The sequence below is a fragment of the Neolamprologus multifasciatus genome, chromosome 20 (genome assembly GCF_963576455.1).
Source record: "Neolamprologus multifasciatus chromosome 20, fNeoMul1.2, whole genome shotgun sequence".
Classification (NCBI taxonomy): domain Eukaryota; kingdom Metazoa; phylum Chordata; class Actinopteri; order Cichliformes; family Cichlidae; genus Neolamprologus; species Neolamprologus multifasciatus.
The window spans coordinates 6,759,499-6,786,518 of NC_140458.1; the positions used below are offsets into that span (position 1 = coordinate 6,759,499).

General features: G+C 40.6%; 1 protein-coding gene across 1 annotated transcript; it reads right to left on the minus strand.

Annotated features, from left to right (window-relative positions):
* Positions 1 to 7,348: 7,348 nt before the first annotated feature.
* On the minus strand, positions 7,349 to 27,011 carry c1qtnf12 (C1q and TNF related 12). The gene is made up of 8 exons (XM_085146444.1): positions 25,843 to 27,011; positions 14,231 to 14,335; positions 13,991 to 14,102; positions 13,638 to 13,822; positions 11,530 to 11,638; positions 9,976 to 10,069; positions 7,920 to 7,998; positions 7,349 to 7,833 (listed from the first exon to the last, which is right to left on the minus strand). The coding sequence occupies exons 1-8, from the start codon at positions 26,020 to 26,022 to the stop codon at positions 7,735 to 7,737; spliced, it is 963 nt and encodes a 320-aa protein (XP_085002570.1). The 5' UTR covers positions 26,023 to 27,011; the 3' UTR covers positions 7,349 to 7,734.
* Positions 27,012 to 27,020: the final 9 nt, after the last annotated feature.

Below are 27,020 nucleotides of genomic sequence, written 5' to 3' on the forward strand. Positions count from 1 at the left end.
ATAGAAAGCAAGCTGCTGTTAATGTGGAAAACCAGCACATAATAAGCATCATTGCACTGCATTTATCTTTCATCACTGCCTCTACTCAGAGGACGGTATCACGGCAACAGGTTTGTTTGGAGCAACTCCGGTATCAGCAGGACTTGGACTGCTCGACTCTGTTTGGAGTTACTTAGGCTGCTGTGAAAAAATCTGAGGCATGCTAAAAACATAATATACAGGAGCCTGGCATCCCTAAGAGAGTCTCACTGTCTGTTTCTCTCCGCAGGTAGCCATGTTTGGAAGTGCTGACAAATAGAGAAGAAAGACAGAAAGCATGGGGTTCAGGACGGTGGCTGGGCCCTCGCCAAAAATGTCACATCCTCTTCATATTTGGACTCCAACTATGGTCACCTTTCATAACTCGGCTTGATTGCATGCTTCATTGTAACTAGAAGTGATGAAAGAATTATTTCCCTGCTTTATAAGAAATGTTGGCATTTTGTAGACAAAACATGAGATAATGAAAACGTGTGTTGCCAGTATAGGGTCAAACTAAAGTGAGAGACAAAACGAGCTCCAAATCATTACATTACTAAATACTTTTACTACAGTTTACTTTAGTTGGCTGAGAGTGGATCCTTAATGACTTCAGAGCAGAGTTTTTTGGGAGATTTTGCCTGAAGAATCAGTGTTATGAAAAGAAAGAATCATTTTATCTCTCTTCTGGCATTTATCAAGAATATGAAGATTAAAATTGGCATTGAAAGTCAGGAACTAAATTCTTTTCACACCTCGTCTCGCAGCAGAATATTTTTCTCTTTTGTTGCAACTCAGCCAATGCAGTCACAAAGTATTTAGACATTCCCTTTTGCACACTTCACTGTGTTGCAGATATGTTTTCAAACTGATAAGAACCAATAACTTTCCTGTCAATCTACACTCAATAAAACATCAATTTAAATATAAAAAAAGGAAAAACTGAAAACTTTGGAGGATGTGTGGTCAGGTGTATCCAGTTTGCTTAAGCTATTATTTGTATATGTCTTGAACGTCCACCCATGGCAAACAGAACTGACAGCACATAGCTTAGAAAGGATACAGCCTACATAACAACCCAGAATTCATGCTGCATGCCAGGACAACAACCATGAAGTCCAAAGGACTCTCTTTAGCCCTTGACTGGAACAAATCAGAGCAACAATATAAAAGCATTTCTGAAGCTCTGAATGTCCCTGACATCAATCATTGTGAAGTGGAAGTTTGAAACTAACACAACTATTCAAAGTTGTTGGCCACTGGTACAAATTGCATAAGAGGCAACAGAGACTTTTGTCAAAGCTTCCAATATCTGTCTCTGTCCTGTCATTACTATTATTATTATAATTTTTTACTGTCACACCACCATATCTTTTGGTTGGTAGCAGCTTCATAACCTGCTATCTTGCTATTCTTGATCTGCCACTTTTCAAACAATTCCTGTTTCCAAGACACAAACATGTAAAAGTACAGCTGGCATTGTTTTCGTTTCAATACTGTGTGTGTTGAAGAAAACTTTATTATAAAGCACTGTGTGAATGAATATGTACATACATGAATGTGACTTGTAGTAAAAAGTTGCCTTGAAGAGCTCAGCTAGAGTTGAAAAGCACTGCATACAGTTAATCTGCCACTGAAATTAAGACCCAGTTATGTGGTCTGAGTAAAGAGCCCATCATTTGATGGGATCAAACCAGCTGGAACGCAACTGGAAGTTGACTTCCTAGTTGGTGCACCATGACCCCACTCATAGGCTGCTTTATATAAACAAAGGGCATGGCCACGATGGTATATAATGAAGAACTGAGCTGAATTTTTTTGGTATGTTGCTGTTTTAAAAACTGGATGTGGTGGGTGAATGTGACTGGGAATCTGGTAGGCCTACCCTGGTTTAGTCACTTTTTTTTTTTTACCTTGATGGGGATGATTGTTTAAAAAACAGATTTCATGTTGTACTTAATAACACCTGAAACTAACAACTGAGACCATAAACTTATCAGGAAAGTGTTTGCAGAAGTTACAGATCAGGGGAGGTGAATTCCATTTTCCCACTGACTCACATACAAATGAACTTATTGCAACCAGAGGCATTGTCCCCCTGGTGACCATTAGAATGCATTTTTAAGACATTTTCACTTTTCAGACCTACAGCAAAGATCACCATTCACATAGTCAAATTAACTTTGCTTTTTAATAATCTACCTCAGCTGTTTCCGCCCAGATCTTGTGAAGGGAACTTGAAGAAAAAGGCATCTAAGAAGGACATCAGTTTCACCAGAACACATCAAACAAACTTTATGTTAGATGAAAATCACAAGTAAGAACCAAACAGCGTTTTGCAGCCCGTTTTTCTGTTTTTTGATTTGTGTGTGTGTGTTTGTGTCCTCGGTGCCAGCCCAATTCTCCTGTGGAGCCAGTGCAGCTGACTTCACTCAGCAATCAGCACAGTGTTTGAAAGCTGTAGAGAAGAGCTAGCCAGCCCCAGTGGGCCTGTTTCAGTAGTGCAGTGAATGTCTCCAGCTAGACAAGCAATATGCCTTTCACTGAGTGATCCTTTTTTCCAGCATTTAGCATTTGGTGTTGCCTTTCTTTTGTTCATATTTTATATGACACACATACACTATATGCAAAGAAGTATTATGCCTCTTGATCTTTGAGTCCAACTGTTTTTCAGTCCCATAACTGCTGTTGCATAAAATCAGTCACCTACTCATGTAATCTGCCTTTACAAACATTTGTGAGCGAATGGGTCGTTCTAAAGAGCTTACTGACACTTTTATTGTTACTCCCTTCATCTGGTAGCCCTTTCCAGGAACGTAACACTTGGGTAGAACTCCAAGTACCACGTCTGGACACTGGTCATCTAATATTATCCTGACTGTCAAGGTGGTGGTGGAAGCATCATTTTATGAGGGTACTGCTCAGCAACAGGGAGAGGGAGACTTGCCAGATCTCAGCAGCCAAATACAGAGGTTACTACATAAAACCTGCCTAAAATCTACCTTAAAGTATTGCTGTAAACAGCAATGAAGGTCAGGTGTGGTCTCCCTGAACTAGAAATAACAGACTAACTACTGATAATCCAATGGATTTAGTTGAGGGTTGAATCTGATTGAGTAATTGAGCGAGCCGAACCCTGCTTACCCATTCACCTACATGTAACTGGACTTCTTTTGTGATCAAAGGTGTCGCTTCCCCGGTGGTCATTAGATAAAAAGTGCATGTTAAGAAGAGAGTGCTTTGGGACAAATAGAGCAGCCACATACTGAATCCACTGAATATAATCTCCCTCAAAGCATCTTTTACACATTTCTTTAAACTGCAGTAAAGACCAGGCCTATATCATAGGCCACAAACGCCTTAAATAATGAGATTTGTTCATACTTGGTTAAAAAGGCTTAGAAAGTGGGGAACAAACTGCGGGATGGGCCTGACTTCACTTTAACTCATAGTGCATTGCATTGTTCACATGAAAATTTCCACAAATAGCCAAGTAACGAATGGAAAAACAGAGCTTAGACAGTTAGTACCTCCTCTCTCACCTCCTCATAGCTGACCAATCACTGAAAGAGGCTGGTTATAAAGAAATATTCAATCAGTGGCTTTAGAAACACATAGACATTTTTTTTAACAGTGTAGAGGTTTCAGAAGTAATCCACTGTGCAGTTTGAACACTACATAAATCCAGCTAATGTCATTTTATAAAGTTCTTACACTCCGAAAAGACTTCAGAGCTTTCAGTTGTCTGGATTAAAAATTGATAAACATATCCTTTAGTTGTTTTAAAGAAGCTGTACTAACAGGGATTTGCGTAAAGCCATCACCCAATGAGTCATTGACTAAGGTAGAGGAATCTCATAATTAAGGCCTCATTAAAGCTACACAGCCCAACTATGTTGGTTTACAGGGCAGACAGGAACCTCAGAGATTCACAATGGGGCCTTTCATAATACCTCACTTAGGGGAAAAGAGAAAAAGCAGTTGCTCTTAGCATTTGGGCAGATGTAATTGCAATCACTCAGCTTGTCTGATGCTGATAATGGGGCGATGGGAAATTCCTGTCAGAGTCGTGGCGCAGGCTGGTTTCGCAACCACTTTGGCAGGCTCCGTGTTCCACTGCGGGGCAGCGAATGCGTTACGACATGCTCGCATAGCTGTCATTAAACACATTTTGGAAAAAAAAAAAAACATAAGACAATCAAAACTCACAAGTGTGTGCCACTCTCCTGCTTCTTGAGCAATGAAAAGGCAAATATTATATCGTCTGTCATCCCTGCACAGTTAAACCTGTTGACAGACTACAGCTTATGAAAAAATGGAAAGTGAGTATGCTGCGGCGATCCCACTCACCTAATACACTCAATAAATCCTGGCTGTGTTATTTTCAGCGTCTTTATTCCTCTTGACTGGTAGAAAATTAAATTGTGGGGGAATAAGAACAAATATTACGTGGTACCTAAAAATGTTGGTCAGCTCATTTCTAAATAAAAATGTAATGTTTGTTTTCCAAATTTTGGGTGTGCTTCTTCAGCAAGCAGCTTATTCCTGTCTGAAATGTGTGCTACAGTAGGTGTCTGGAATAGCACATGGGTGCGACGTTCTTGTGGTCGGTCCTTGGGTACAGTATGTGACAGTTGGCATGTCAGCAATGCTTCTTTGAGAAGCCTCTGTTATAATATGTTCATGCAGGGATGCAAACAACCTCATTTCACTGGCTGGACGTGCATTTGTGGCTCGTGAGACCACCCAAGAAACAATATGCTCGTATCAAAGCTTTTTAATAAGCACGGCAAGAGTAGCAATAAAGACCTGATTTATCAGGATGTTGTGAGGGACAGCAGCTATCTAGTTTCAATTAAACTGGACATTCGAGGAAAACAAAACACGTGAAAAGTAGCCTGGACAAAACAGCTATTATATTTAGCTCTCAGGGGGGCATTAACCTGAATGTTGTGTCTTTGGCAGTTTTAGCAGGTAGGTAAATGCAGCCGTTTACTTGGCAGACTGCCATATTGCTTGCAGAGGTATTTGAAATATTTCGAGTATTTTACAATTCAAATAAAGGCACAGAGGCATGAAAAGCTTTGTTATATTGCAGAGAAATAAAATACAAATTCTGATAATGAATTTCTGAAATGAAGATATTGATAATTTTCCTCACATCTTAAGCAATCAATGACTATAATCGTGTAAGGACATGTTTAAATTATGTGCAGACACCACGTGGCAACATTTTAAAGAGTTTTATTTCAATTTACAGAATATTTTAATTAAAAAATAGTAAAGTTATCTTTTTAATTCTGTGGTTTCCTGTATAGATTATGGCATTAACTGTGGATCTCAAACATAAATATCAAATTTCAATGCTTCCCAAACTTACTAATATATCAGTTATGATAAATTACAAACATGTATTTGTCAAGAAAATCATAAAATACAATAAAAATATTTAAGGTTTGTAAAAGATAAAACATAGGGGACTGTATAAAAAATCTTAGTTCATCCAAACATTGTTCTACGTAATCTTTAAAAAGCTGTAAAAACACAATATTTTACAGGGAAACTGGAGTATATTAATTTCCTTATATACTAACTGACCTATAAATGTATTGCATTGACCATTCCAGGTGTAAACATGAAGCAGAAGAATGGTTGCTTGAGAGTGAGATAAAAATGACGAAAAGAGTGAGCCTTTGACTGACAATGGTGTTACTAAGGTGCTCGTGACATGACATTAAAAACTAATTATTTTATTGGCATTTGTCGCAAACAATATGGACACATATCCAGGTGGTGGAAAAGGAGTATCCACACAAGGTGGATGAGATCACAAACTTTTAACTTCTTGCCTCTCAGATGAGTTGAAGATAAAAATGCTCAGCAGTATTTGCAAAAGTCTTCTTTCTATAGTCTAAAAGGCTAGGTGTCAACCACAGACTGTATATGAAGTATGGATGTAGTCAGGCACTGGTTACGAAAGACCCATTTTGACAGTCAAGTTTTTACCATCACCAATAGAAACTGACTATGCTGCACATGAATCTGTTGTTCTTAAGCAACCGGCATTGTTGTGTACTGGTCACCACACAGAGCGTTGCAGACCATTGTCTACATGTTTTAGCTATTTGCTGTCACCAGAGGGCAGCTTGTGCTGTTGTTGGACCTTCGGCCAACCACAGAGAAGACCAAAGTTACAACATACAAAGTGTTGACGTGAAACTGTTACAAATGTTACAAACAATAAAAAGTGTCCACTGCAGCCACTGTTTGATCTTTAGTGGGGGGTGGGGGGGTTGCTAATCCTACTCTTTCTTCACTCCCTTTCCATTTTTCAGCCAATCAGCATTCTGCTTATCTGTTACATGCTGATGGCTTTTCTCAAGGACTCCAGTCAAGCATAAACAAAATCCTTCACTCAGTGTAGCAATATACCTGCACAAATGGACATGAACTATGAATTGGTAGTATGAATTCCCGTTTCAGCAAATAAGAATATGCTGCATAATCCTCCTTACTTTTTCAAAAAAAAAAAAAAAGACTTTCGTTTATTCATATATATCACCTGAATTTAGCAATTGAGAACAAATATCTGGAAATTGCTTACAGAAGTCATAGAATAAGAGAGTGGAAGGCCATTCTCAGACATACTTCTTTGGCAAAAGAAATTTAGTTGCCCCCCTGCTGGCCATCGATAGAATGCAGTTTAAGGTACGTTGTAGTACTTTCATTTCTTAAACATCCATTTTTTATATAGAGTCTATGGTATTAAATTGGTGATGTTACAGGGATGTTAGCATTTGTTAACTGGCACTAAAATGATGTCATAAACAAAACTGTGGGACAAGTCAAATTACCATCTGAAAAGATCAGGAATCACAGATGAAATTAGCTTACATTTTATTCTGGAGCAAACAGTTAATTTCATGGCATTATTGTTCAAATATTTAACTCAAAAATTATAAATGTCAGCATCACATATTGGCTGTAGAGGAAAAGTCAGAGGATCAGCAAAATTTGTAGGATTGTGGGTCTGTGGGACTCTATACAACTAATCCATCCTCTCACCGTTGAATATTTCAGTCTTAACTGAAGCTAAAATGGCTAAAAATGCAGCAACAGTTATGATACAATACCACATGAGGCCTGTCTACTGAGCATATTTTAACTGTCCAGTGTACTCAAGGAGTCTATGTACCATATAATATAATAAAACTGGATTGTAATCCAACAAAATTATAGTTCATGAGTGTTTAGACAATAGATAGAAAAGAAAAAACATGAATGTCAATATACATTAAATGCACAAATTTACTATTTTGTGTTCCCTAGCTCTTTCAACCACTACAGAGAACATTAAAAAAAATCTTGGTTTACTGCAAAGGTCTTCAACAACCGTGAAAAATATACTGTAACAAACATATTCTCCATTTTATTTTCAGGTTATTCTATCTGTGAAGCAACATGCGTCCAAGTTCCTGGGGGGGAGGTGGAAGTGCGCTGTGAGAAACAAACTCAGTCCATGAGTGCTTCACACTGTCCTTTCACTGACTTTCATCTGACAAGCAGTCAAGTCAATGTCAGCCTTACATCCTTCCTTCAAGCCTCCCCTGTGGTTTGGTCCTGTGTGGCGGTGCTCATAAGCAGTCCATTGAAAGAAAATAAAAAAATAAAAGGCAGCAGTGGACAGCTTGGAGGATGCCCTGCTCGTGTTTGAGGCTATACACCAAGCAGCATGCCCATGAAATCTGAACCGTTCTGTATTGTAATGGAAGCGCCAGCTGCGTTATCCACAAATATGGAGGTGTACTGCCCAGCCTGCAGAGCAGAAACAAATAAAAATAAATGTAGAAAGAGTGTAGAAGAGTACTTTATGTCTTACTCTTGTGTGTCCCTGAGCTCACCTGCAGCTCCAGCAGTCCCTGCACGCTGACAGTGAATATCTTGCTGTTACTTTCCAAGCCAACGATCATCTCCAGTGAACTGCAATCAGATTAAAAAATAACATTTCTGAGTAATTTTCAAACATGTCAAAGCTGCATTCTTTAAAACCCCATAAACTTCATCCAAGTGAAAAAGGCCTTATATTAAAGGGATAGTTAGTCATTGGCCAAATATGCATGCTCACTTTACTGCCAAGTTTTAGATGAGAGGAATTATTCCTTTGACATAGTTTAAGGGTAAACAGGGAAACTATGTGTTGATTGTTTATGCCTATTACACATTGGCTTGCGGGGTCTATTGGTAAAATGTCAGGAAAATCAACTGCTCCAAACTAAAAAAAAAAAAAACCTTGGAAAACAATCAAAATGTATTCTCCATACAAATTCTGTATTTTTGAGCCATTTGATTCCACTGATCACATAATACTCTTTAATAGTATTCAAAATGCTGCCACGTGCCACACGTTCCATGGCAAACCAGTAGCTGACACAAACTGAGAACTTCACCATCAAAGTAAAAGTTGTGCCAATATTGCAAAAAGTGAAACTTTTACTTTGAAGGGGAAGAGTCCTTGTTTCTGGGCTGCAGGCACTCTTCATAGTTTCACGACCTCTTGTCGAGTAAATGGCAATTATTTGCAGATAAGTCGACATCTTCATGCAAAACACTGGTGACCATAGCAACCTGCTAGGAAACAAAGCAACCGCAAACAGGTTTTTGGTGCCACACCATATACCTCTTTGTGACCATTTTTCCCCAGGGGTTGCCACCAGCCTCCAGCATCTTCTCGCCAACTGGTTGGGAAATATGTATTTTTCATTCGTGAATTGCGCATGCCATATGGCTGCCTTCCAGCCTTTAGGCCTATATTATTCAAGTCTTAGCTAGCTTCTTATGGCAGCTTCAGAATCCATGATACAGTTGTTTGAATAATCTCAATCTTCTTGTTTGACTTTAAGAAAGAAAAGAGCATAAAGACAAGTTTGACCCAAAGGTCAAACTTTTCCTTGAGCAACTGAGCACTCTCAGAGGCTGCACAGATGGCTGTAACATAGCTGCAGCCTTTAACCACACAGTGAGAGCACTGGCTCCTGTTTAGTGGAAAATGATACATTTTTATGGCAAATCAATCATGTTGGCCTTCCCTCCAACTGCCATCACAATGAGCCTCATTTCACATTCTCTGCATTTTCATGAGTGGGAGGGCGAGACTGGCTGGGGCTTTGGCTCAAAAAAGCAAAAGCCAAGCACTCTTTTGGGTTAAGTAACCCATCATAATAATATTATTTATGCATTCCCCTCATTGTACCACACTGAAAGGGAGGCTGTGGAGCTCTGCACAGTCCAGGAGAGACTTCAGGGAACAATTCATTTCAACAGCTTTCACTGACTTTATGTAAATAGAAATTTTGAAATACTGGAAAGAACTTGGATTTGGTATGGTTTTGTAAAAACATAAAATAAAATAAATGCCCTTCAGGCCCACCCTATCTGATGCTTCATTATTTGCCTCCCACATCCCAAACTAGAGCAGTTCTCTGCTGTGCTGTTGCATGTAACAGGCTGCCTGCAGTGTCAAAGGTGAGTCTATAAAGATTAGTTAGGCGACAAGGACAAGGCCTCTAAATGAGAGGACATTTCCTTTTAGAGACCTGCTCTGTTTTTATACAGGAAATGCCAAACTGGTTCCACACAAAGTGTAACAGACAACCCCTTTAACAGCTCGTAACTTCTGGTGAAAGTTAAGGAAGCATTAAACACCACTAAAATATGACTGTGAGAGGAGAAAAGCCAAACGTAAATTGACAAAGCAAGAATCTCAAGAATGCAAAGGATGACTGTAGTAATACTGAAACCTACTCAAGATTGATTTTATTTGTGATTGGTGGCGATATTATTCACTAACGTGCCAAAACTACGTTGTTACAAAGATTAGGTGCATAATTGAGGGGATTTAGGGCTGAGTCTGTAGGAGACTGAGCTTCAGGATATTTAACAACCTTACAGGATACATACGTGTATCTGTGGCAGAGGGATTCGATGCAGATCAACACCCGAATATTGTCCCTGGCCTTAAGCTGGCTCTTGCTCCTCTTCACCTCATTGTGATCTGTAAAATAAGATAGGACAGCAAGAGTTACAAAAGTAGCTAAAACATCAAAAAGAGTCTATAAGGTTAGAACAGGCTAAAATACAAGACAAAGACGAAACAGCATAGGTCAATAAGGTTAAAACTACACTAGAAACAAGAAAAAACTCTTAACATTTCAAGATTGAAGTGCAAAGGTTATGAAAAAAAGGAAACTTTACAAGAAAAAAATTGTAAATTTGTGGGGATGTGATTTTTGCTTCTGAACGTGTTACTTTAATCTTTTTCTTTGACATTTTACCCCCATTTTTTTTCTTTCAAGAGATGTAATATGTCATTTCAATAAAAAAAAAAGATCATTGCATAAAGGATTACCAAGATTTAAGTTATCCTTTATATGTAGGAGTCTTAAAGGTATAAATTTTAAACTGAATTTCGATAGCCTTCAGTGTTAGTGATAGACTGACATGCACCCCGCCTTTCAACCTATGACAGCTGGGAAAGGCTCCCGTGCTCTGCAACCCTAAGTTGGATAAATGGTTAAGAAAATGGGCCTCAGAGTATGTGTATATATATCCTGTAATCACCTTCTTAATTATAAACAGGCAATTAAATGACTGGATTTCCACACATAAGGGTTCAAATCAACTTTTATAAATTAACTTTTTAGGGATTTATAGTTGCAATGATACATCAGTTTAGTCTAGTGTTACGGTTTCAGCCACACTATTTACTGTAGCTCAAACATTTCCCACTACTCCTAATTTAGACATTAAACAAACGGTGGATTAATGGTGAAGCGGTGACGCATTTATTACAAGCTAACACCAATTCTTAAAAACCCATCTATAATACAAAGCCAAGGATCATTTTTTCATGTCTGACAATGGGCCAGATTTCAAACATTCAAGGATCAGAAGATGATAAGATGACAATGGAGTGGTCAAACGAATGAGACGCTACTTTTTATTTGCACTGGACTTAAAATCATATCGCAGCTTCTTATGGCACGAGAAGTGGTTCGTCAAACAAACAGAGCTTGTTTGGGTGTTCTGTAAACAGTTGCTTCTCTGCTAAGCTGCTCAGAGAGTCTCTGCTTCAGCGAGGTTTCAGTGATCTGTGATTTTAAACCCTGTAATCCCCAGTGTTTCCAAACTGATAGGGAGTCAAATTTTTACACCTTTACCTTGAATGTATAAAATTATGTATATATATAAATATATGTGTGTGTGTGTATGTATGAACTTGATTAGAATCAAGGCTTCTTTTCTTATCACAAAACTGTGAAAAGTTTAACTGTTTTAACAAAGCCAGCAAAAGCATAAAGAGGAGAATGGAAGCATGCCCTCACTCCTTAGTGGAGGTCTAATCATCCAAAAAGAGGGCCAAGACCTATCTGGGTGGACTATTAGTGAGCAGGGGCTTTAAGTATTTGCTATATGTACAGTAATAAGCTTTATAGGAAAGTTACTGTGATTTACCAATATGGACATTAGCAGAGAACTGGTAGATCCCTGTGATGGGAGCTGTGAACCTCCCAGTCGACTGGTCCATTCCCGACCCTCTGAGGAAAGCTCCTTTAGCAGGCGGCTGGAAGCACAGGAAAAAAAAAGATTGATAATGGATATGTTTTATGGCAACAGTATACAGGACCACAAAATAAAGGCCCGGCTACAGAGCACTAAGTATGTCTTCTGTGTGTGCTTCCAGGGCACTTTAGCAGAAACAATCCTACAGCCACTGCTCTTTCTGCACGTTGTCATCGCTGTGGCACAGTTATGACAGAACTGCCTCCATGGCTCATTTATGCACAAGGTGTTGCATGGATTATGGCATTAATGAGACAAGGCTGTTCCATTTTTCACGTGGAGGTTTACTGATGTGAAGGAGCATAAGCTATTTTCGCCTGTTCCCTTATCCATATGGGGTTGCCACGATGGGTAGCAACACATGTTTGATTTGGCAGATTTTTTTCTTTACTCTTCCTAATGCAACCCCAAAGGAATTTGTGTGTCTTCCCCAGATCAAACCAGGGATTTTTCACTCGTTACACGAACGTGCAGCTACTAAACCTAAATGCTGATGTAGCATGGGAACGCTGAGGACCAGGCAGGAGGAGAATAGCAAATCAAAGTGATAAATAGGAGATTGCTGGTAGGAGTGGGGACTGCTCCCGGCCATCTTGATAGACTGTGAACCGTGTTCCCCATATGAGCTGGATTGATTCATCCACTTTTTTGGCAGGAATTTAAAACACGCCTAACTGGCAGTGACTATTGGTTATTTTACCCGCCCTTTATATACCACTGTTTAGTAATTATTAATATTTGGGTTCTAATGCAACAGTTCCATATTTTATTTTTGGATTACTGCATAATTCCCAGTTCAAAATAATTTATCTTACACTGGGCCTTGTTGGAAACAAGCTTTTTCAGCACTTTCAATTCAGTTCAATTCAATTCAATTTTACTTATATAGCGCCAAATCACAACAACAGTCACCTCAAAGTTCTTTATATTTTACGGTAGACCCTACAATAATACATAGAGAGAAAACCCAACCATCATATGAACTTCTATGAGCAAGCACTTTGGTGAAAGTGGGAAGGAAAAACTCCCTTTTAACAGGAAGAAACATCCAGCAGCACCAGGCTCAGGGAGGGGCGGCCATGTGCCACAATCGGTTGGAGAGAGAAAAGGAAGACAGGACACTTCAACTTTAAGACCACCATCCCTTTAAACCAAAGTTCTTCTGATTGGCTGCTGCTCATAAACAGGTTTGATCAGCGGCTATTTGTGGCTTCTATCGTTTTTTGTTTTGTTTTATGTGTGTACAAATATTTGCATTAAAAAATGTAAGAAATTTTTAAAAGAGCACACATTGTGTCAAAATTCACACAAAATGTGTTATCCCTGAGCACATGCAGCAGATGAGTTAAAGTTTATCACATTTAACACATGGAGTCTAAACCATGAATCTATAATAAATAGGGCCCCTGGACTCAGACCTTATTTTTATCCTTTGCCTCATTGTGTGCCTCTATAGTTCTGACTCTGCAAAAATATTAAAACTTTCCAAAGCCATAGTAACACGTCTTCACTAACATAGCTCTGTGTTTGCATGTTTAATAGTGTGCAGAGCCCACTGCACCCTCCTCCAGCCTTGTCAGCTAGTCCTAACTGGGCATAGTTCTTCCACTACAGCATGCTGTTTCAAACAGTGTCTATTTCTGTCCTCTCCACACTTTATTCCAAGTCTGAGACAGAGTGCCTTTTGTAAGCCGCCCAGAGAGTGATGTGTAGAATAGAAAAAGCTGATATTTTTGACCAAAGAGGCAGTCTGAGTCTTGGAGTGGCACTGCATGCTTTGCCAGTGCCAGTTACCAGTGAGGGGATGATCCCCTCATAATTCTCCCACATGCAAAGTAAGCAGTGATTAGCAAAACACTTACTCTTTCAGGGTTACGACAGAGAAACAAAATGTGAAACCCTGCAGGGGATGGTTAGCCAAAACTTTAGTTTTTCAGCCGCAAGCAGGGAACAAAGCTGGACCGATTTATAAACATTTACTCGGCTTCAAACAAACTTACTGTCTGAAAGTTCTGGAGCTCCACCAGAGTCTTCTTGTCGACCACTACGGGTCCCTTGAGCTTGCAGTGGAAAGCTTCTTCTATTCTGCGGTACGAGGTCATCCCCTCCAGGGTGAGGATGGTTGTAGGTAGCTGGCTGGGGCTGATTTGTCTGTCCAAGGCTGCTGTTCGCCTCTCTGTAGCCTCTGACAGAAACATGCCCAGCACACAGTGACTCAAGAGGAATTTTTTAAACTATTCTCTCAGGATTATATTGTAAAAAAGGTGTATAACTGTAAGATGAAGAAAAGAACAACCTTGTATCCCAAAAAGGAGAATAAATGAATTGGGACAAAAAATCAACAGGCTTCTACCTTTAATCATCTCTTTGAACTCCTGCAGGAGAACTTCCTGAGTTACTTGAGCCCCAGGAGAGCCAGGAGGACCCTGGGGACCTGGAGGACCTGGAGGACCGGGTGGGCCTGGCTAATGGAAGACAGAGACACAAAAAATAATCATGTATCCAACTTAGCATAAAAATTTTGTACATAAAATGGCTTAAAGTGAACATTTTTGAATAACTGTGGGACAAATAGCCTATCTTCTGGGTTTACCAGTGGTCGTTTGCGTTTGCGACATTTTCCAGGAAAGTTTCCAACGGGTCGTTTCACAAAGTCCATCCATGATCCCAGTGGATCCACCCTCTGGTGATCAGAACCCTGCACCAGAACAGACGTCTGTATAAATTATTAGCGCAACATGAGTGTCGACTCATAACGTCACGATCGCAATCCACGCACGCCCTCCGTCAAGATTTCAAGTCAGACAAACCTTTAAAAAGTTAATTCAATTTATATAATAATCATATATTTTATAGTCATTTTGGTCAAACAGGGAAATGTCTTTCTTTCTGTCTCTCTTGCTCAGTCAACTGCAAAGCTTCTCAGCTGCCCATCAGTCACCATCGTCCTCCGAAAGCTTTACCTTGTGCTTATTTTTTCATTCCAGATAATTCACTCGTGTGCCACGTCACTTCTTATTTTGCCCAACAGGCTGGAATGAATGTAAACAAACTTTGTTAAGAGTAGTTGGGTTTTTTTTTTTTTTTTTCAGCACATGAAAATTTCCATGAGCACCCTGGTGAAAAATGAGTCTGCCTGTCTATGTGTAATGTCGATTCTGTGGACCGCAAGCCTCAATTACTGTAGTTTATAACAACATGTCAAAGTGGCCAACACTTTCCCCCTCACTAAAAGACAAACCAGTATTTTTTTATTAATACTGCTCATTAGATCTAATGATGGAAAATTTAATAAGTAAGATGGCATGAATATAGTATATAAACAAAGGGTTGCGTGTTTTCCAATCAGGGTGTATGTTCTCAAATAACTGGTAAGAAACTGCTGTTTAGGTGAGTGAGATCTCACGGGGGAGATAAGAAAGAAAGAAGTCCTCTGGATGAAACGTTTTTATACGTAGTGCTACAACTTGCTTGTTTTTATTTTGCTATAAAATGTGAGGCTGAATGACTTCCAATCACAGCAAGCTCACAAACTTACCCTAACCCTTCCCCGAATGTCAAGAGTCTTCAGCTGAGATGGAAGAGGAGATAAAGACGAGCCATGAAGGTGAGCTGTCTGAAATGGAATTTGTTTAGGTTTGGCAGCAGGACACGGATCACTTATCTGCTAAACCAACATGGCCCTTTCTTCACCGTTAAAGACTTGCATCTTGTTCCACCGCAACAGAGTAAATCCTTGTGTGTCTTTTTGTTAGGCTGGAATAAAAAAACTGTTTCATGTTTGGGGATTTGCAGCACACACACACACACACCGCTTTTCACTCTCTGATTTTCTCTTTTCTCTGACATCAGGCAAAATAAACCACTTAACAGGCGTTGCATGTCAAACTGATCTTTGTTTTTGTTGCGAATTTGAGGCTTGGAGACAGATAAAAGGGATTGATTTGGGCAAGAATACCTTTACACTACTCACTCAGTAAGGTTTCCAAAAGACTGGAGGCCAAGTTATTTTATGATATTCGTTAACATAACAATACTATAAGCTTTTAAGCAAATGTTTAACAAAATGTGCTTTTTTTTGCTAAAATATAGATGACGAGATTGATACTACTTTTATTTCCATCTCCTAAATATGAAGCAAACACCACTGGCTTGTTTGTTTATTTTAGCACGAAGACTGAAAACAGAGGGAAACAGTTAATCCAACACTTCAAAATCCAGCAGCTCTCAAGCTCACTGATTCACTGCCAGCTCATAAATAAATAAATAAATACATTTTATTTATATAGAACCTTTCAAGACAGAATCACAAAGTGCTGCACATAAGATTACAAGTCATAAAAAGATTTAAAAAGAGAAAATAAAACAGGCGAAAAATTAACCAAAAGCAGTTTTAAAAAGGTGAGTTTTGAGTTGTTTTTTAAAAACAGCTACTGAGTCCACAGTTCTTAATGTTTGGGGGAGAGAGTTCCACAGTCTCGGGGCCACAGTGGCAAAAGCTCTATCACCCTTAGTTCTCATCTTAGTATTTTTAAAAGCAAGTAAGCCCTGATCAGATGACCTCAAAGACCTGCTAGGGACATAGGGCTGTAGCAGATCAAAGATGTAGGCTGGTACCAGTCCGTGCACAGCTCTGTAGGTCAAGACCAGGATCTTAAAATTGACTCTAAATTTAACAGGAAGCCAGTGTAACTGAGATAACAACGGTGTCACATGTGAGTACTTGGAGGATTTTGTCAAAAGCCTAGCTGCAGCGTTTTGCACAACCTGCAGACGATCCAGAGAACCTTTGCTTAGACACATAAACAGCGAATTACAATAATCCAAGCGCGTCGAAATAAATGCATGTATAGCAATCTCCAGCTCAAAGCGAGATAAATTTGGGCTAAGCTTAGCCACATTTCTTAAATGATAAAAACAGGCCCGAACCAGAGATTTCACGTGCCCATCCAATGTGAAACTCAAGTCAAAGGTGACACCTAAATTCCTGATAGAGGATTTAACAAAGAGTGAGAGAGGACCAAGGGCTTTCACTATCTGCGATAAAAATTTATCAGGGGTGCATACGAGGACTTCGGTTTTCCCCTCGTTGAGTTGGAGGAAATTTGCAGCCATCCAACGTTTGATCAAATCTAAGCAATCATTCAGATGCTGAAGCTTAGAGAAATCCTCGGGCATAAAAGAAACGTACAACTGAATATCATCAGCATAACAGTGATAAGAAATGTCCTCAAAAGAGCCCATTATATGCTGGAGGGGAGGAAAATATATTAAAAACAATAAAGGCCCCAAAACTGACCCTTGAGGGACACCATAAGTAAGGGAGGTAGAGGATGACCTAAAATCGGAGACTGCCACAGAAAAGGATCGGTGATGGAGATGAGAGGAGAACCACTCTAATGCTGTTCCAGATACACCAACCCAATTTTTCAGCCTTTCAATGAGGATGTGAGGTCCAACATGAGTAGAACAGCATTTTCCTGCATCATTATTCATCAAGACCTATGAACCAATGAACGTGTCACATTATTTTCAATGTGCATGGTTCAGGCAGTTTTAGTATCTGAGCCCAGTATTGGAACCAATCAGCTAGTCTCAAATATTTTGGGGCTCTGAATGAATAGAGATGGACTTAAAAGAAAAACAAATGAAAACCTAAATTGTTTACAGACAATAGGCGACGGCCTTCCATGCTCTGTATCCAGATTTTACCTTTACTCAACTACAGGCTGCTCAAATGTGACTGGTGGCTATTACTCGAACCTAATACAGACTAACAAACATGCTCATATTCGGATGTCTGTTTATAGAGATTATTCTGCACCTAAACAAATGGTTTTATTCCTAGACTGAAAAGTGAAAACAAACCTTACGTTGACCTTAGAGGGATAAAAAATAATCCAAAAATAGGACGCAAGTCTCGGTTCAATTCTGCTTCATCTATATGAAATATGAAGCAAATCACAAACAATCCTCCCAAGGAACTTTATATTGTCAGGTGAAGATCCTACTATAATGGAGAGACGTGCAAGAGAGAGAGACAGCACGCACCTGGCAACAGTGGGAAGGAAAAACTCCCTTTTAACAGGAAGCAACCTCTAGCAGGAACACACTCTCCTAACATCGTCTCCTAACATCCATCCAGTCCCCACGGTATTTTTTTTTATTTAACAAAAAGCAAACAAACAAAAAACATGATTTCTATAAATTATTTCATCTCTGCCCTCCAGTAGACTGGTAACCAGTCTAGGGTGTACCCCACTTGTCACCTTATGACAGCTGGAGAGGCTCCGGTGCTTAAAAAAACAAATATATCTGAGCTTAACAGGTCCTGGACTTTCTGATAGAGCCTGATTATATCTTTCCAGTCTATATACTATGCTATGTTAACCACCTGCTGGCTGTAAGTTTGATTTATAAATCTGTCAAACTCTCAACAACAAAACAATATTAATGTAACATACCAGCTCTGTGAGCTTGGATAAATACTATAAATCAACATGTTGACGCTGGAGCTGTAGACAACTCAGTACAATCTGAAACAGACCCACAATGAGATGATGAGGCGAACCGGCAGGCTCTCAATTGACAAAAAGTAAACACTTAACATTTGTTCTTGGTCAGTGTCAAAGATATAAAACTGTTAATTTGGCCCACACATGTGCCCGGTAATTACACCTCTTATCATTGCCAGGAAATCAGCCATGCTCTGAGCTTGGCATCCTCTTTAATACACACCATTGCAATTAAACCATTAAACCCTTGCCCTGAAGGATTTTCTGTGCTCAAAGAAGAAAGGCTTTGACCACAGTAATTATAACCTTCATTTCTAAGCTAAAATATAACTGCAAATCACTGTATAAATAATTTAATCATCAACTTTAGAAACTTTTTTCTATAAAATATACTGTGCTCTCTTCGTGTCTGTTTCTACTGTCAGTAAAGTGCATCACTTGCCAAAAATTGTCTGATTCATTGCATGCAGCTGGGTGTATGTCTCAACCGAGAACTTCAAAGACTCCACACATGCAGACATGAAAACCATATTGCTGTATGACAAAGAAGAACCTGTCGAAAGGCCTTCAATCCCTCGCTCGCTGCTATGCTGTAAAGTAAACTATGGATTCCTTTGCATAGCTCAGTATCAGCACGTATAGGTGACGAACAAACAGGGAGTGGATCCAGGTATAAGTCGTAGAGTTGATGAAGAACACCGGGGCTCTGGCTTTGATCACCGCTGATGTGTGAGTGCCTCAAAGTGGCCTCGTCTCTCAGCGGGTAAGAGCACACGCCTTTCCAACGCAGACCATGAGAATGTGTCAGGTATTCTGTCTGAAGGTGGGAAACGTTAAATCTTTTAGACAGTGTTTACCCTGGTCGATGATGGGGCTCTAAATCACGTCTCAATACTCAGACTCTCATCTTAAGAATGTAAAGTCTAATATCTATGGATGGATGTTAACTTAATCCATTAAATTATGATTTTAATTGTTTCTGGCAGAGAAAATATCAAATCCATCTCAGCGATTTTAAAGTTCACAAATGACTTATGACTATATCTTATTTGTTATGCAAAAAAACAATACAATTCGCTCCTCTCAGTTTTCTGTACAGATTAAACAAGTTACCTTGTTTCCCCCTGCTACTATCTCTGGAGCTTAATTTCAACTTGTAGTTGTACAAGCATGAATGCATGGTCATTTGGGGATTTTAATTTGAGCAGTTCTTGGCCAGCACGGTGATGCATTCGTTAGCAGTGTTCGCTCTGTTGCCTCACAGCAAGAAGGTCCTGACTTCAACTCCAGTATCTGTCCAGGGCCTCAACCTGATGTTCTCCCTGCAGGTTTGGGTTCAGTTAATCTGTGATTCTAAAGGTGTAAATGTGAGTGCAAATCGTTGTATGTCTCTCTGGCCAGCGTAAGATTGGCAATCCATCCAGGTTGTACCCTCCCTTTCGCTCAATGGCAGCTGGGATAGGCTACAGCCCCTCTGCGACTCTGAAAAGGATAAGTGGAAGAGGCTGGATGGGGATGCTCTTTTTCTAGAGTGGAATGATTATAGAGCATTCATCTATAATGACTTTTAAAAAGAGGAATTGTTGCACAATTTTGACTTTGTGGTGTTCCCTAATCTAATATTCATACACTCACTTAGTGGTAATGAAGGTTCTATAAAGTCTTTTAATACGACGAGGCAAGGTCTATAACCTTTTTCATTATTGACCATGATTGACTACAACTGGTACTTTTTCTTCACCGGCATAAAAAAGATGTGTTTGACAGCACTCGTTGGACTGACCAATAGTTTATTTTTTTGCAGTGTAGGACCAAAAACCACTTGACTATGTTTAGTCTAATTTCTCTAAACAGACATCTGAATGTGCAGAAAAACAAACTGGTACTAAAAGCTGTTCTGTTTTATTTGTTCTTAGAATAATAGGAAAGTCCAAGCAACTTCAAATCCTAGGTGAGTACAAGTTATTCTAATGTGCCACCACTTTGCCAAGGACTGGAAGAAAACCCAAACTGTCACCCTCAGATAAGAGGAAATTGGTCAGGATATTCAGGAACAATCCAGGAACCACCAAGGCCTCAAGCCTGCCATGAATTGGAAAACGCTGGAACACCAGCGTCATGATCAACAGTGAAGCCAGTTTTGCATCATCGTGGAATGAGAAGATGCCGACTAAATAAGCAGGCCCTGCTCCAAAATGAACAACTTCAGGTTTGACCTGAAATTTGGTCACCCACACAGAAACTGACCGATTTGGCCACAATCACAAGAGGTTTGATGGGAGGAGTTAAGGGGAAGTTTTTAAACCTAAGAATACTACAGCAGCAGGCACGTAGGGTGGAGGTAGTGTCATGCTATGGTTCTGTTTTGCTGCCTGTGGTACTGGTACATTGCACAAAAGTAACAATACAAAAGTTTACATCTTATAAGTAAAATGCTTCCCTTCAATATTTTCTCTAAAAAAGAGAACTTTTAGTTCATTTATTTATAGGTTATTTATTTATTGAAATTTGGTAGCTATAATTTGGCTTAGCATAAAACTGGGAAACAGAGAGAAACAGCTAACGTTGCTGTGTCTTAAGATACAAAAGTTTATCTGCAAGCAACTCTAAAGCTCATTCGTTAATGCATAATTTGATCTTGTATTATAAAACAAGACAAAATCAAAAGCCTGGCTAGCTGTGCTTCCTGTCTTTAGTCATCAGCTTGAGCTAAGCGACCCAGCTCTAAATGGCAGAGAAAAAGAAATCCTGTAATTTATATTTCATAATATTGTTAAGTAAAGCTTGTCAGTGTTTTAGGATTAAGAATAAAAATACACGTTTTCAGTGTATGTGTTACCATTATGTAAGTGTTAAAGCTGATGCATTAGTTATTTATAGAGAAATGAGAAAGAGGCAACTTTTCTGATTTCATCAAAAAGTAAGTGTTCATTTTGCATGAGAGCAATTTTTAAAATATCTTTATTCTTTTCGATTTCTTTTTCAAATTGGTAGCTTTTACTGCTTCATGTTCAAAATCTTTAACAGAGTGAAGTAAAAAGCACAACAGTTGCTTCTTAAACCGAATAAAGTTGAGTACAAAGCAAACAAACTTCAAATACTGAAGCGAAAGGGCTTAAATATTGTGCAGTACTTATTATTTGAGCAAATATACCAAATCATTTTCCACTGCTTGTGCCTGGCATCCATGTCTTACCATAAGAGTGAAGATAGATGGTTTTATTAACCCGCAGCATGGTGAGTTTAGAGCTTTTGGATCAATTAGTGGATCAGTTGTGATGATTGTTGATCATTCGCAGAAGCCTATAAGATTTTATTATCCACAGAAGACCGACCTGGGCCTGCACAAATAAATCTTCTACGTATGCCGCTTTAAATGTGTTTATCATGCAGTTTGGGGAAAATTAAGTAGAATTTATTTGAAGCAATAAAACGGGAAATATTTCCCTGGGGCAGCGTGCCACCAAAAACACAAACACAACTGTTAAAACATGTCTCTGGGGCTGCAACCAGATACTGAAACTCTACTCTTCTGCAGGCAGCTCCTGAATTCTTCCGTGTGCGTACAGCCAAACTTATCTTATTTTCACTTATCTGTTATTTATCTGTTTTTCTACCTGCTCGTACACACTCGACAACATGAAACATTTTGCTGATGATGAAAGTGTTGCGCATGCAGGTTTAAGGTTGGACAGGATGATTAAGAGTCATCTCTAATCCCTTGTTTTTACATCCCTGCACTGCTCCCTGTGCAGTCATCCATGCATGGGTGGAAGGGCCTTACACTGGGCCAACACCGCCCCAGAAGGCAGGGATCCCCAGGCTGTGTGGGACGAGGGGATCCTGCTAACCTGCGTGCATCTCAGTTGTCATGCATCCGCCCACGTGTTCCCCACCGCTATGCTTCACAGACACAGATTGATTCAAAGATTTATCACTGAAGAGGTAAATACAGTTAAGCATGCAATGTTGACTCGGCTCTCTGCACACTGTGTTATTACTCAATTGGCAAACACAGTGTGCGAAACATAATTACTCTATCACACATATTTGGAAGTGTAAATTAAATGTAGTTATTATTTAATGATAAGGTCAAACATTCTTCTCATAATATGTCCTGATCTTTTTTCTAACTGCCTCTTTGTTGTCCCAACAAAGTTGCACTTCTAGCATACGAGAGAAAGTGAATAAATTTGTGTTTATGCTCAAGACAATCTCAGCTTCCTCGTCATATAAAAAGCAATCTAAGCTGAAAGACACTTTGATCGTTGTGTCACATCTGTTTTGTGTACAAATTATAGCTTTGAAATTGGAAGTGAGTGCTCATTTTCCCTGTGGTAGGTAAAATGAGCTGTTGAAAAGCATTACCTATGCTGTGCCATCACAGATCACAGTTTGCCACTTCACAGTAAAAACTCATGAGATCTTCCTCTTTTTATATGATTCCAATATTGTTCTAGACTATGTTATATAACCACATACTAGGAACGCTCCTGGTGACTAATTTACAAGTCATTTGAATGCAAGAAAAGAGTCCAAATTTAGCAAAACTGAATCTGTCCAAGGAGCAATCCGGCCATGTTCTGCCCTTTATCCAGTTTTCGGTCGTTGGGGCAGCAGTCTAGGTAGACAAGCCCAGACCTCCCTCTCCCCAGCCACTTCTCCCACCTCATCCAAGGGAACATCAAGACATTCCCAAGCTCGCTGAGAGATATAATCCCTCCAGTGTGTCCTCGGTTTCTAGCTAGCATTAACACAAGCTAACATTGACCCGGTAGTCATTATATTCAAGGGACAATAAAAAATAAGCAGAGTGGTTGCTCCTCCACATCGAAAAGAGCCAATTGAGGGTGTTTGGACATCTGACTAGGATGCCCCCTGGAAATTTGAGGCAGACTCAGGACCCGCTTGGGAATGTCTCGGTGTCCCCCTGAATGAGCTGGAGAAGGTGGCTGGGGTGAGGGAAGTCTGAGCTTCTCTGCTGAGACTGCTGTCCCCACAAATCAAACCCAGATAAGCAGCAGAGAATGAATGGATGGATGGATGGATGCATGGATGGATGGATGGATGGATGGATGCATGAAGGGATGGATGCATGGATGGATGCATGGATGGATGGCTGGATGGATGGATGGATGGATAATAAATCAGCTAATCAAACCTGAAAAAATACATAGAACTAATACTTCCCCTTCACTCATATCTGAGTGCGCTGTGTATGCATCTACATTATCGGTTCTCAGTAAAATCCTGCCATGATTAATGACCTCTGCAGTTGGTTTTTTTTTTAAGCCACAGTTGATGAATTTACTGCTGAAGTTCTGGAAATAGCAGTTACAGAAACATGACCAACTCATGATAAGAATTAGGCAAGATTAAGGGATTTTTATATAAATCCAGCATCAACCTGAAGCTGCAGACAAAATCCAAATAAAACAGCCGCTCTGTGTCTGGGAGGTGAAAACACAACAATGTGGTTTATTTTACTGCCCAAGTTCAGATGTAACGCAAAACAGTGTTTGTTATTTGTTTCTTTTTCCCTCTGTTTTATGACTCCATTAGGTTAAATAAGCATAACCTTTTTGACTGTCTGACAGGCTGAAACTAGAGTTTACTGTGGACTCTTCACACCAACGGTGGGAGGTGTGTGCTCTCACAGTGGCCTTGTTTCCTGAGGGACTCAGTTTTGTCTCAATGTGTGGGTTGATCCAAAAGGTCCCACACGCCGCTGCATTAATCATCACTACAGATGAGAGAGAGGAAACAAAAACCCTCACCTCAGGCTAAACCCAGCCATTACTCAACACGCCAGGCGTGATGTTTGACTTGACTCCCTCCATTACAGCCATCACAGATCCCTCACTGCGCTCAGCAATGACAGATTCCTCTCATCTTTAGAGCAGGGTGCACAATAAGCCTTGTACTTTTAACGCGCTGTACTAAACCTCTGAGACGTGACGGCTCGCGGAGATCACGGTTGTTTGAAATGTTCATCATCTCATTAAAAAAATTCCTCTCACAGCGTAGCTCCACACCTCACTGTTGTGATCACTTTCAAATGGAAAATCTCCAGAGGAATGCAGGGTTTGACTGCCCACTGCCAGCAGCCCACACACAGGATTGGTCAGATAGAAAACGAATGCCATCATAAGAACTGTTTCCACTGGGCACAAGGGGGAAAAAATGTAAATTTGGAGTGTAAATGTTTGGCTTGTTTGAGAATACAAATTGCTTGCCAAGACAGCTCCAATGGACGTGCTGTTTTCTCTGAGCCCTAACAGATGTGTAATAGGATAAACTAACAAACTACCCAAGACAAGCAAGTTTACCACTTTTCATGATGTGTGGCATGCTTTTTTTTCTTCTTCTTTTTCTCTATACCCGCCAAGAGAAACCCAGAAAGAGTGGCACTGACAAATGCGACCTTCAATGCAACCTCTTCCACAGATGTCACGCTTAAATCTCAGGTTCTATCAGAGGTGACAGTGTTTGGCAAAGACACTGTCGGGCATAACACTGCGTCTTAAGAGTGATTATGCCATTACCCTGTGATTGTGGGAGATGAGATGAAAAGAATGTTAGAGAGGGAGGCAAAGGGGGATAATCCTCACAGAGGTGTTCCCTTTCAGGGCCCTTTCTATGGGGCTTTGTGAGGGGCTTACACGGCATGCTGCCCCAGTTTTCAGGGCCACACCGCCCCTATCGGATGTCCCAGACACAGCGGAGTCGGGGTAGGCCTGTGAATGACAGCGTCAATGGGCTGGGAAAAACATCACCACAGGTACTATAATACCTCTCCAGCTAACTTTCCCAGGAGTCACATCACTGCCTACAAGGCAATCCAAGAGCAGCAGTGTTTGTGAGGACACCCTGCTCCCTGTGGGACGAGGCAGACCAGCGAGATCCCGGTGGGGTGCAATCTTCAGCAAGATTCAGGGCTGACACAAGGTCATCCTTCATAGCTGTTGTTTTTACTGGGCGAACCAAGTCAAATAAACAGCGCCAGGCCACAACCACCTACAAAGTGTTCTTAGAGACACAAAGAAGACCTCACTGTGTGGTTTCAAGAAGAGGGGGGAAAGGAGTGGAGTTTACCGCGAAACTGGCTGGTATATAGGGCAGTGAGAGTTACACGAGAATGCCAACATAATGGGTGGGCTGAAAGCAAAACAAATAGCCTGTTGGAAAGTTTCACAAATATGCAACACCGGCAATAAACCAATAAATAACAGAGTCAAGGGCCGACTGTTGCGCCTGAAAATGGAAGTGTACCGCAGCAATGTTGTTATGTAAGCGGGATTCATTTCTAATAAAAACATTGTTCTTGTGTTGAAAGGTTTGTAAATACCTCATCTCGCTTTACTGCACCCTGAATTGTTCACATAAGCTGAAACACTGGAGGCAGGCACCCGCAGCGCACACTAATTGACGCATTGATCACCCTTTAGATGTCCACATTCCTGGCATGCCTTGGGAAGTCATCTATTTAGAGCTTCACACATTTTGGTCCGTCAAACTGTATGAGGCCTGACCTGGCAGGGCACACCTGCCCCGACCTTTGCCACACTTTATTTATCTATTTCTATACAGCCTGTGCTGACAGGTATATGTCACATATCTGCAAGGCAACCTTAAACTAATCTGAAGTCCTAAATATATATTAAAAAGAAATTGCATTGGAATTTAATACCTTGATGGTCCCACCAACTTCTTCACTGTTGGATAGAGTTGTGTTGTACGTCTCTGTATGCTGTGGAGTGGGCTCCTTTGGCCTCTTCCTCTCCTTCTTGGCATCCACTCCATCTAGAAGGACACACTGGGTCCAGAACACCACAGCCACTACGGCCAGAGGCATAGCCCCGCACCACATCTTCACAGTCTTTCAATCAGCACCTGAATCCCTGCAGAAACAACCCAAATCTTCTGGAAAAGGACCAGTCGTGTGGTTGGACGCAAGCTGAAGATGCCCACGAGGCTTACAAACACAAGAGACTGGAGGAATGCAGCTTCAGGGACTCCCTGTCCAAGAGACTGTCAGACTGACTGCTGCTCCCCTCTTGATGAGCTCTGAGCCAGCCCAGCGTTTGCAGGGGCACTGCTAAGTCTAGCCAGACTTCCAGGAGGCTTACTCAACTATGAAATGTGTCAAGCAGAATGGTCCAAGGGAATGACAGATCTGTGGAGATCTGACAGCAAATAAACCCATTAGTGAGATTTTTCACGCTTTCTGCTCTGTTGGGGGGGGGGGGGGGGGTGGAGGTGCTGAAGGGGGTTGGGTTGGGGTGTTGTGGAGGGCACAGGGGGGCAAAAGAAGAGGCTGAGAGGAGGGGCGTCCAAAGCTGAGGGTGGGCTGTAGGGACTTAGAGATGGATGGCAATATTCTCTTTTCCCTCGCTCTCCCCCGCTGCTTCTTAAACTCAACAATAGAGTCCAGGCTCCAGCAGACTGGTGTGGTAGCTGGAAAAAGCTGCAATATCCACAGAAGTTGGGCTCAGATCAAAAGATGCAGATCAGCATTCAGATCAATCTGCGTGCATCCACAGGGATGCCAAAGAGAAGACAGTTGAAGTCCTGTATTGATCTTAGCCGGCCTTATTTTCTCCTTAAAGTGGTCACTCAGGTGCTGCCTACTGACTGTCCCAACAAGTCCATGTGCAGAGATTTAGTGCCCGGTGGGTCTCTTTTTTTCTTTCTTTTTTTTTTTGCCTTGCTCCGCTGCACTCCCTACCTCTCTGGTCCCAGCTGCTCCTTTGCTTTCTGACTGAGCTTACAGGAGGGCTCACAGTGGAGTTTTATCATCACCCATTCTCCCTCCCCCTGTCCTTCTCTCTCTCTCTCTCTCCACGTCTCTTTTGACTCTCTCTATTG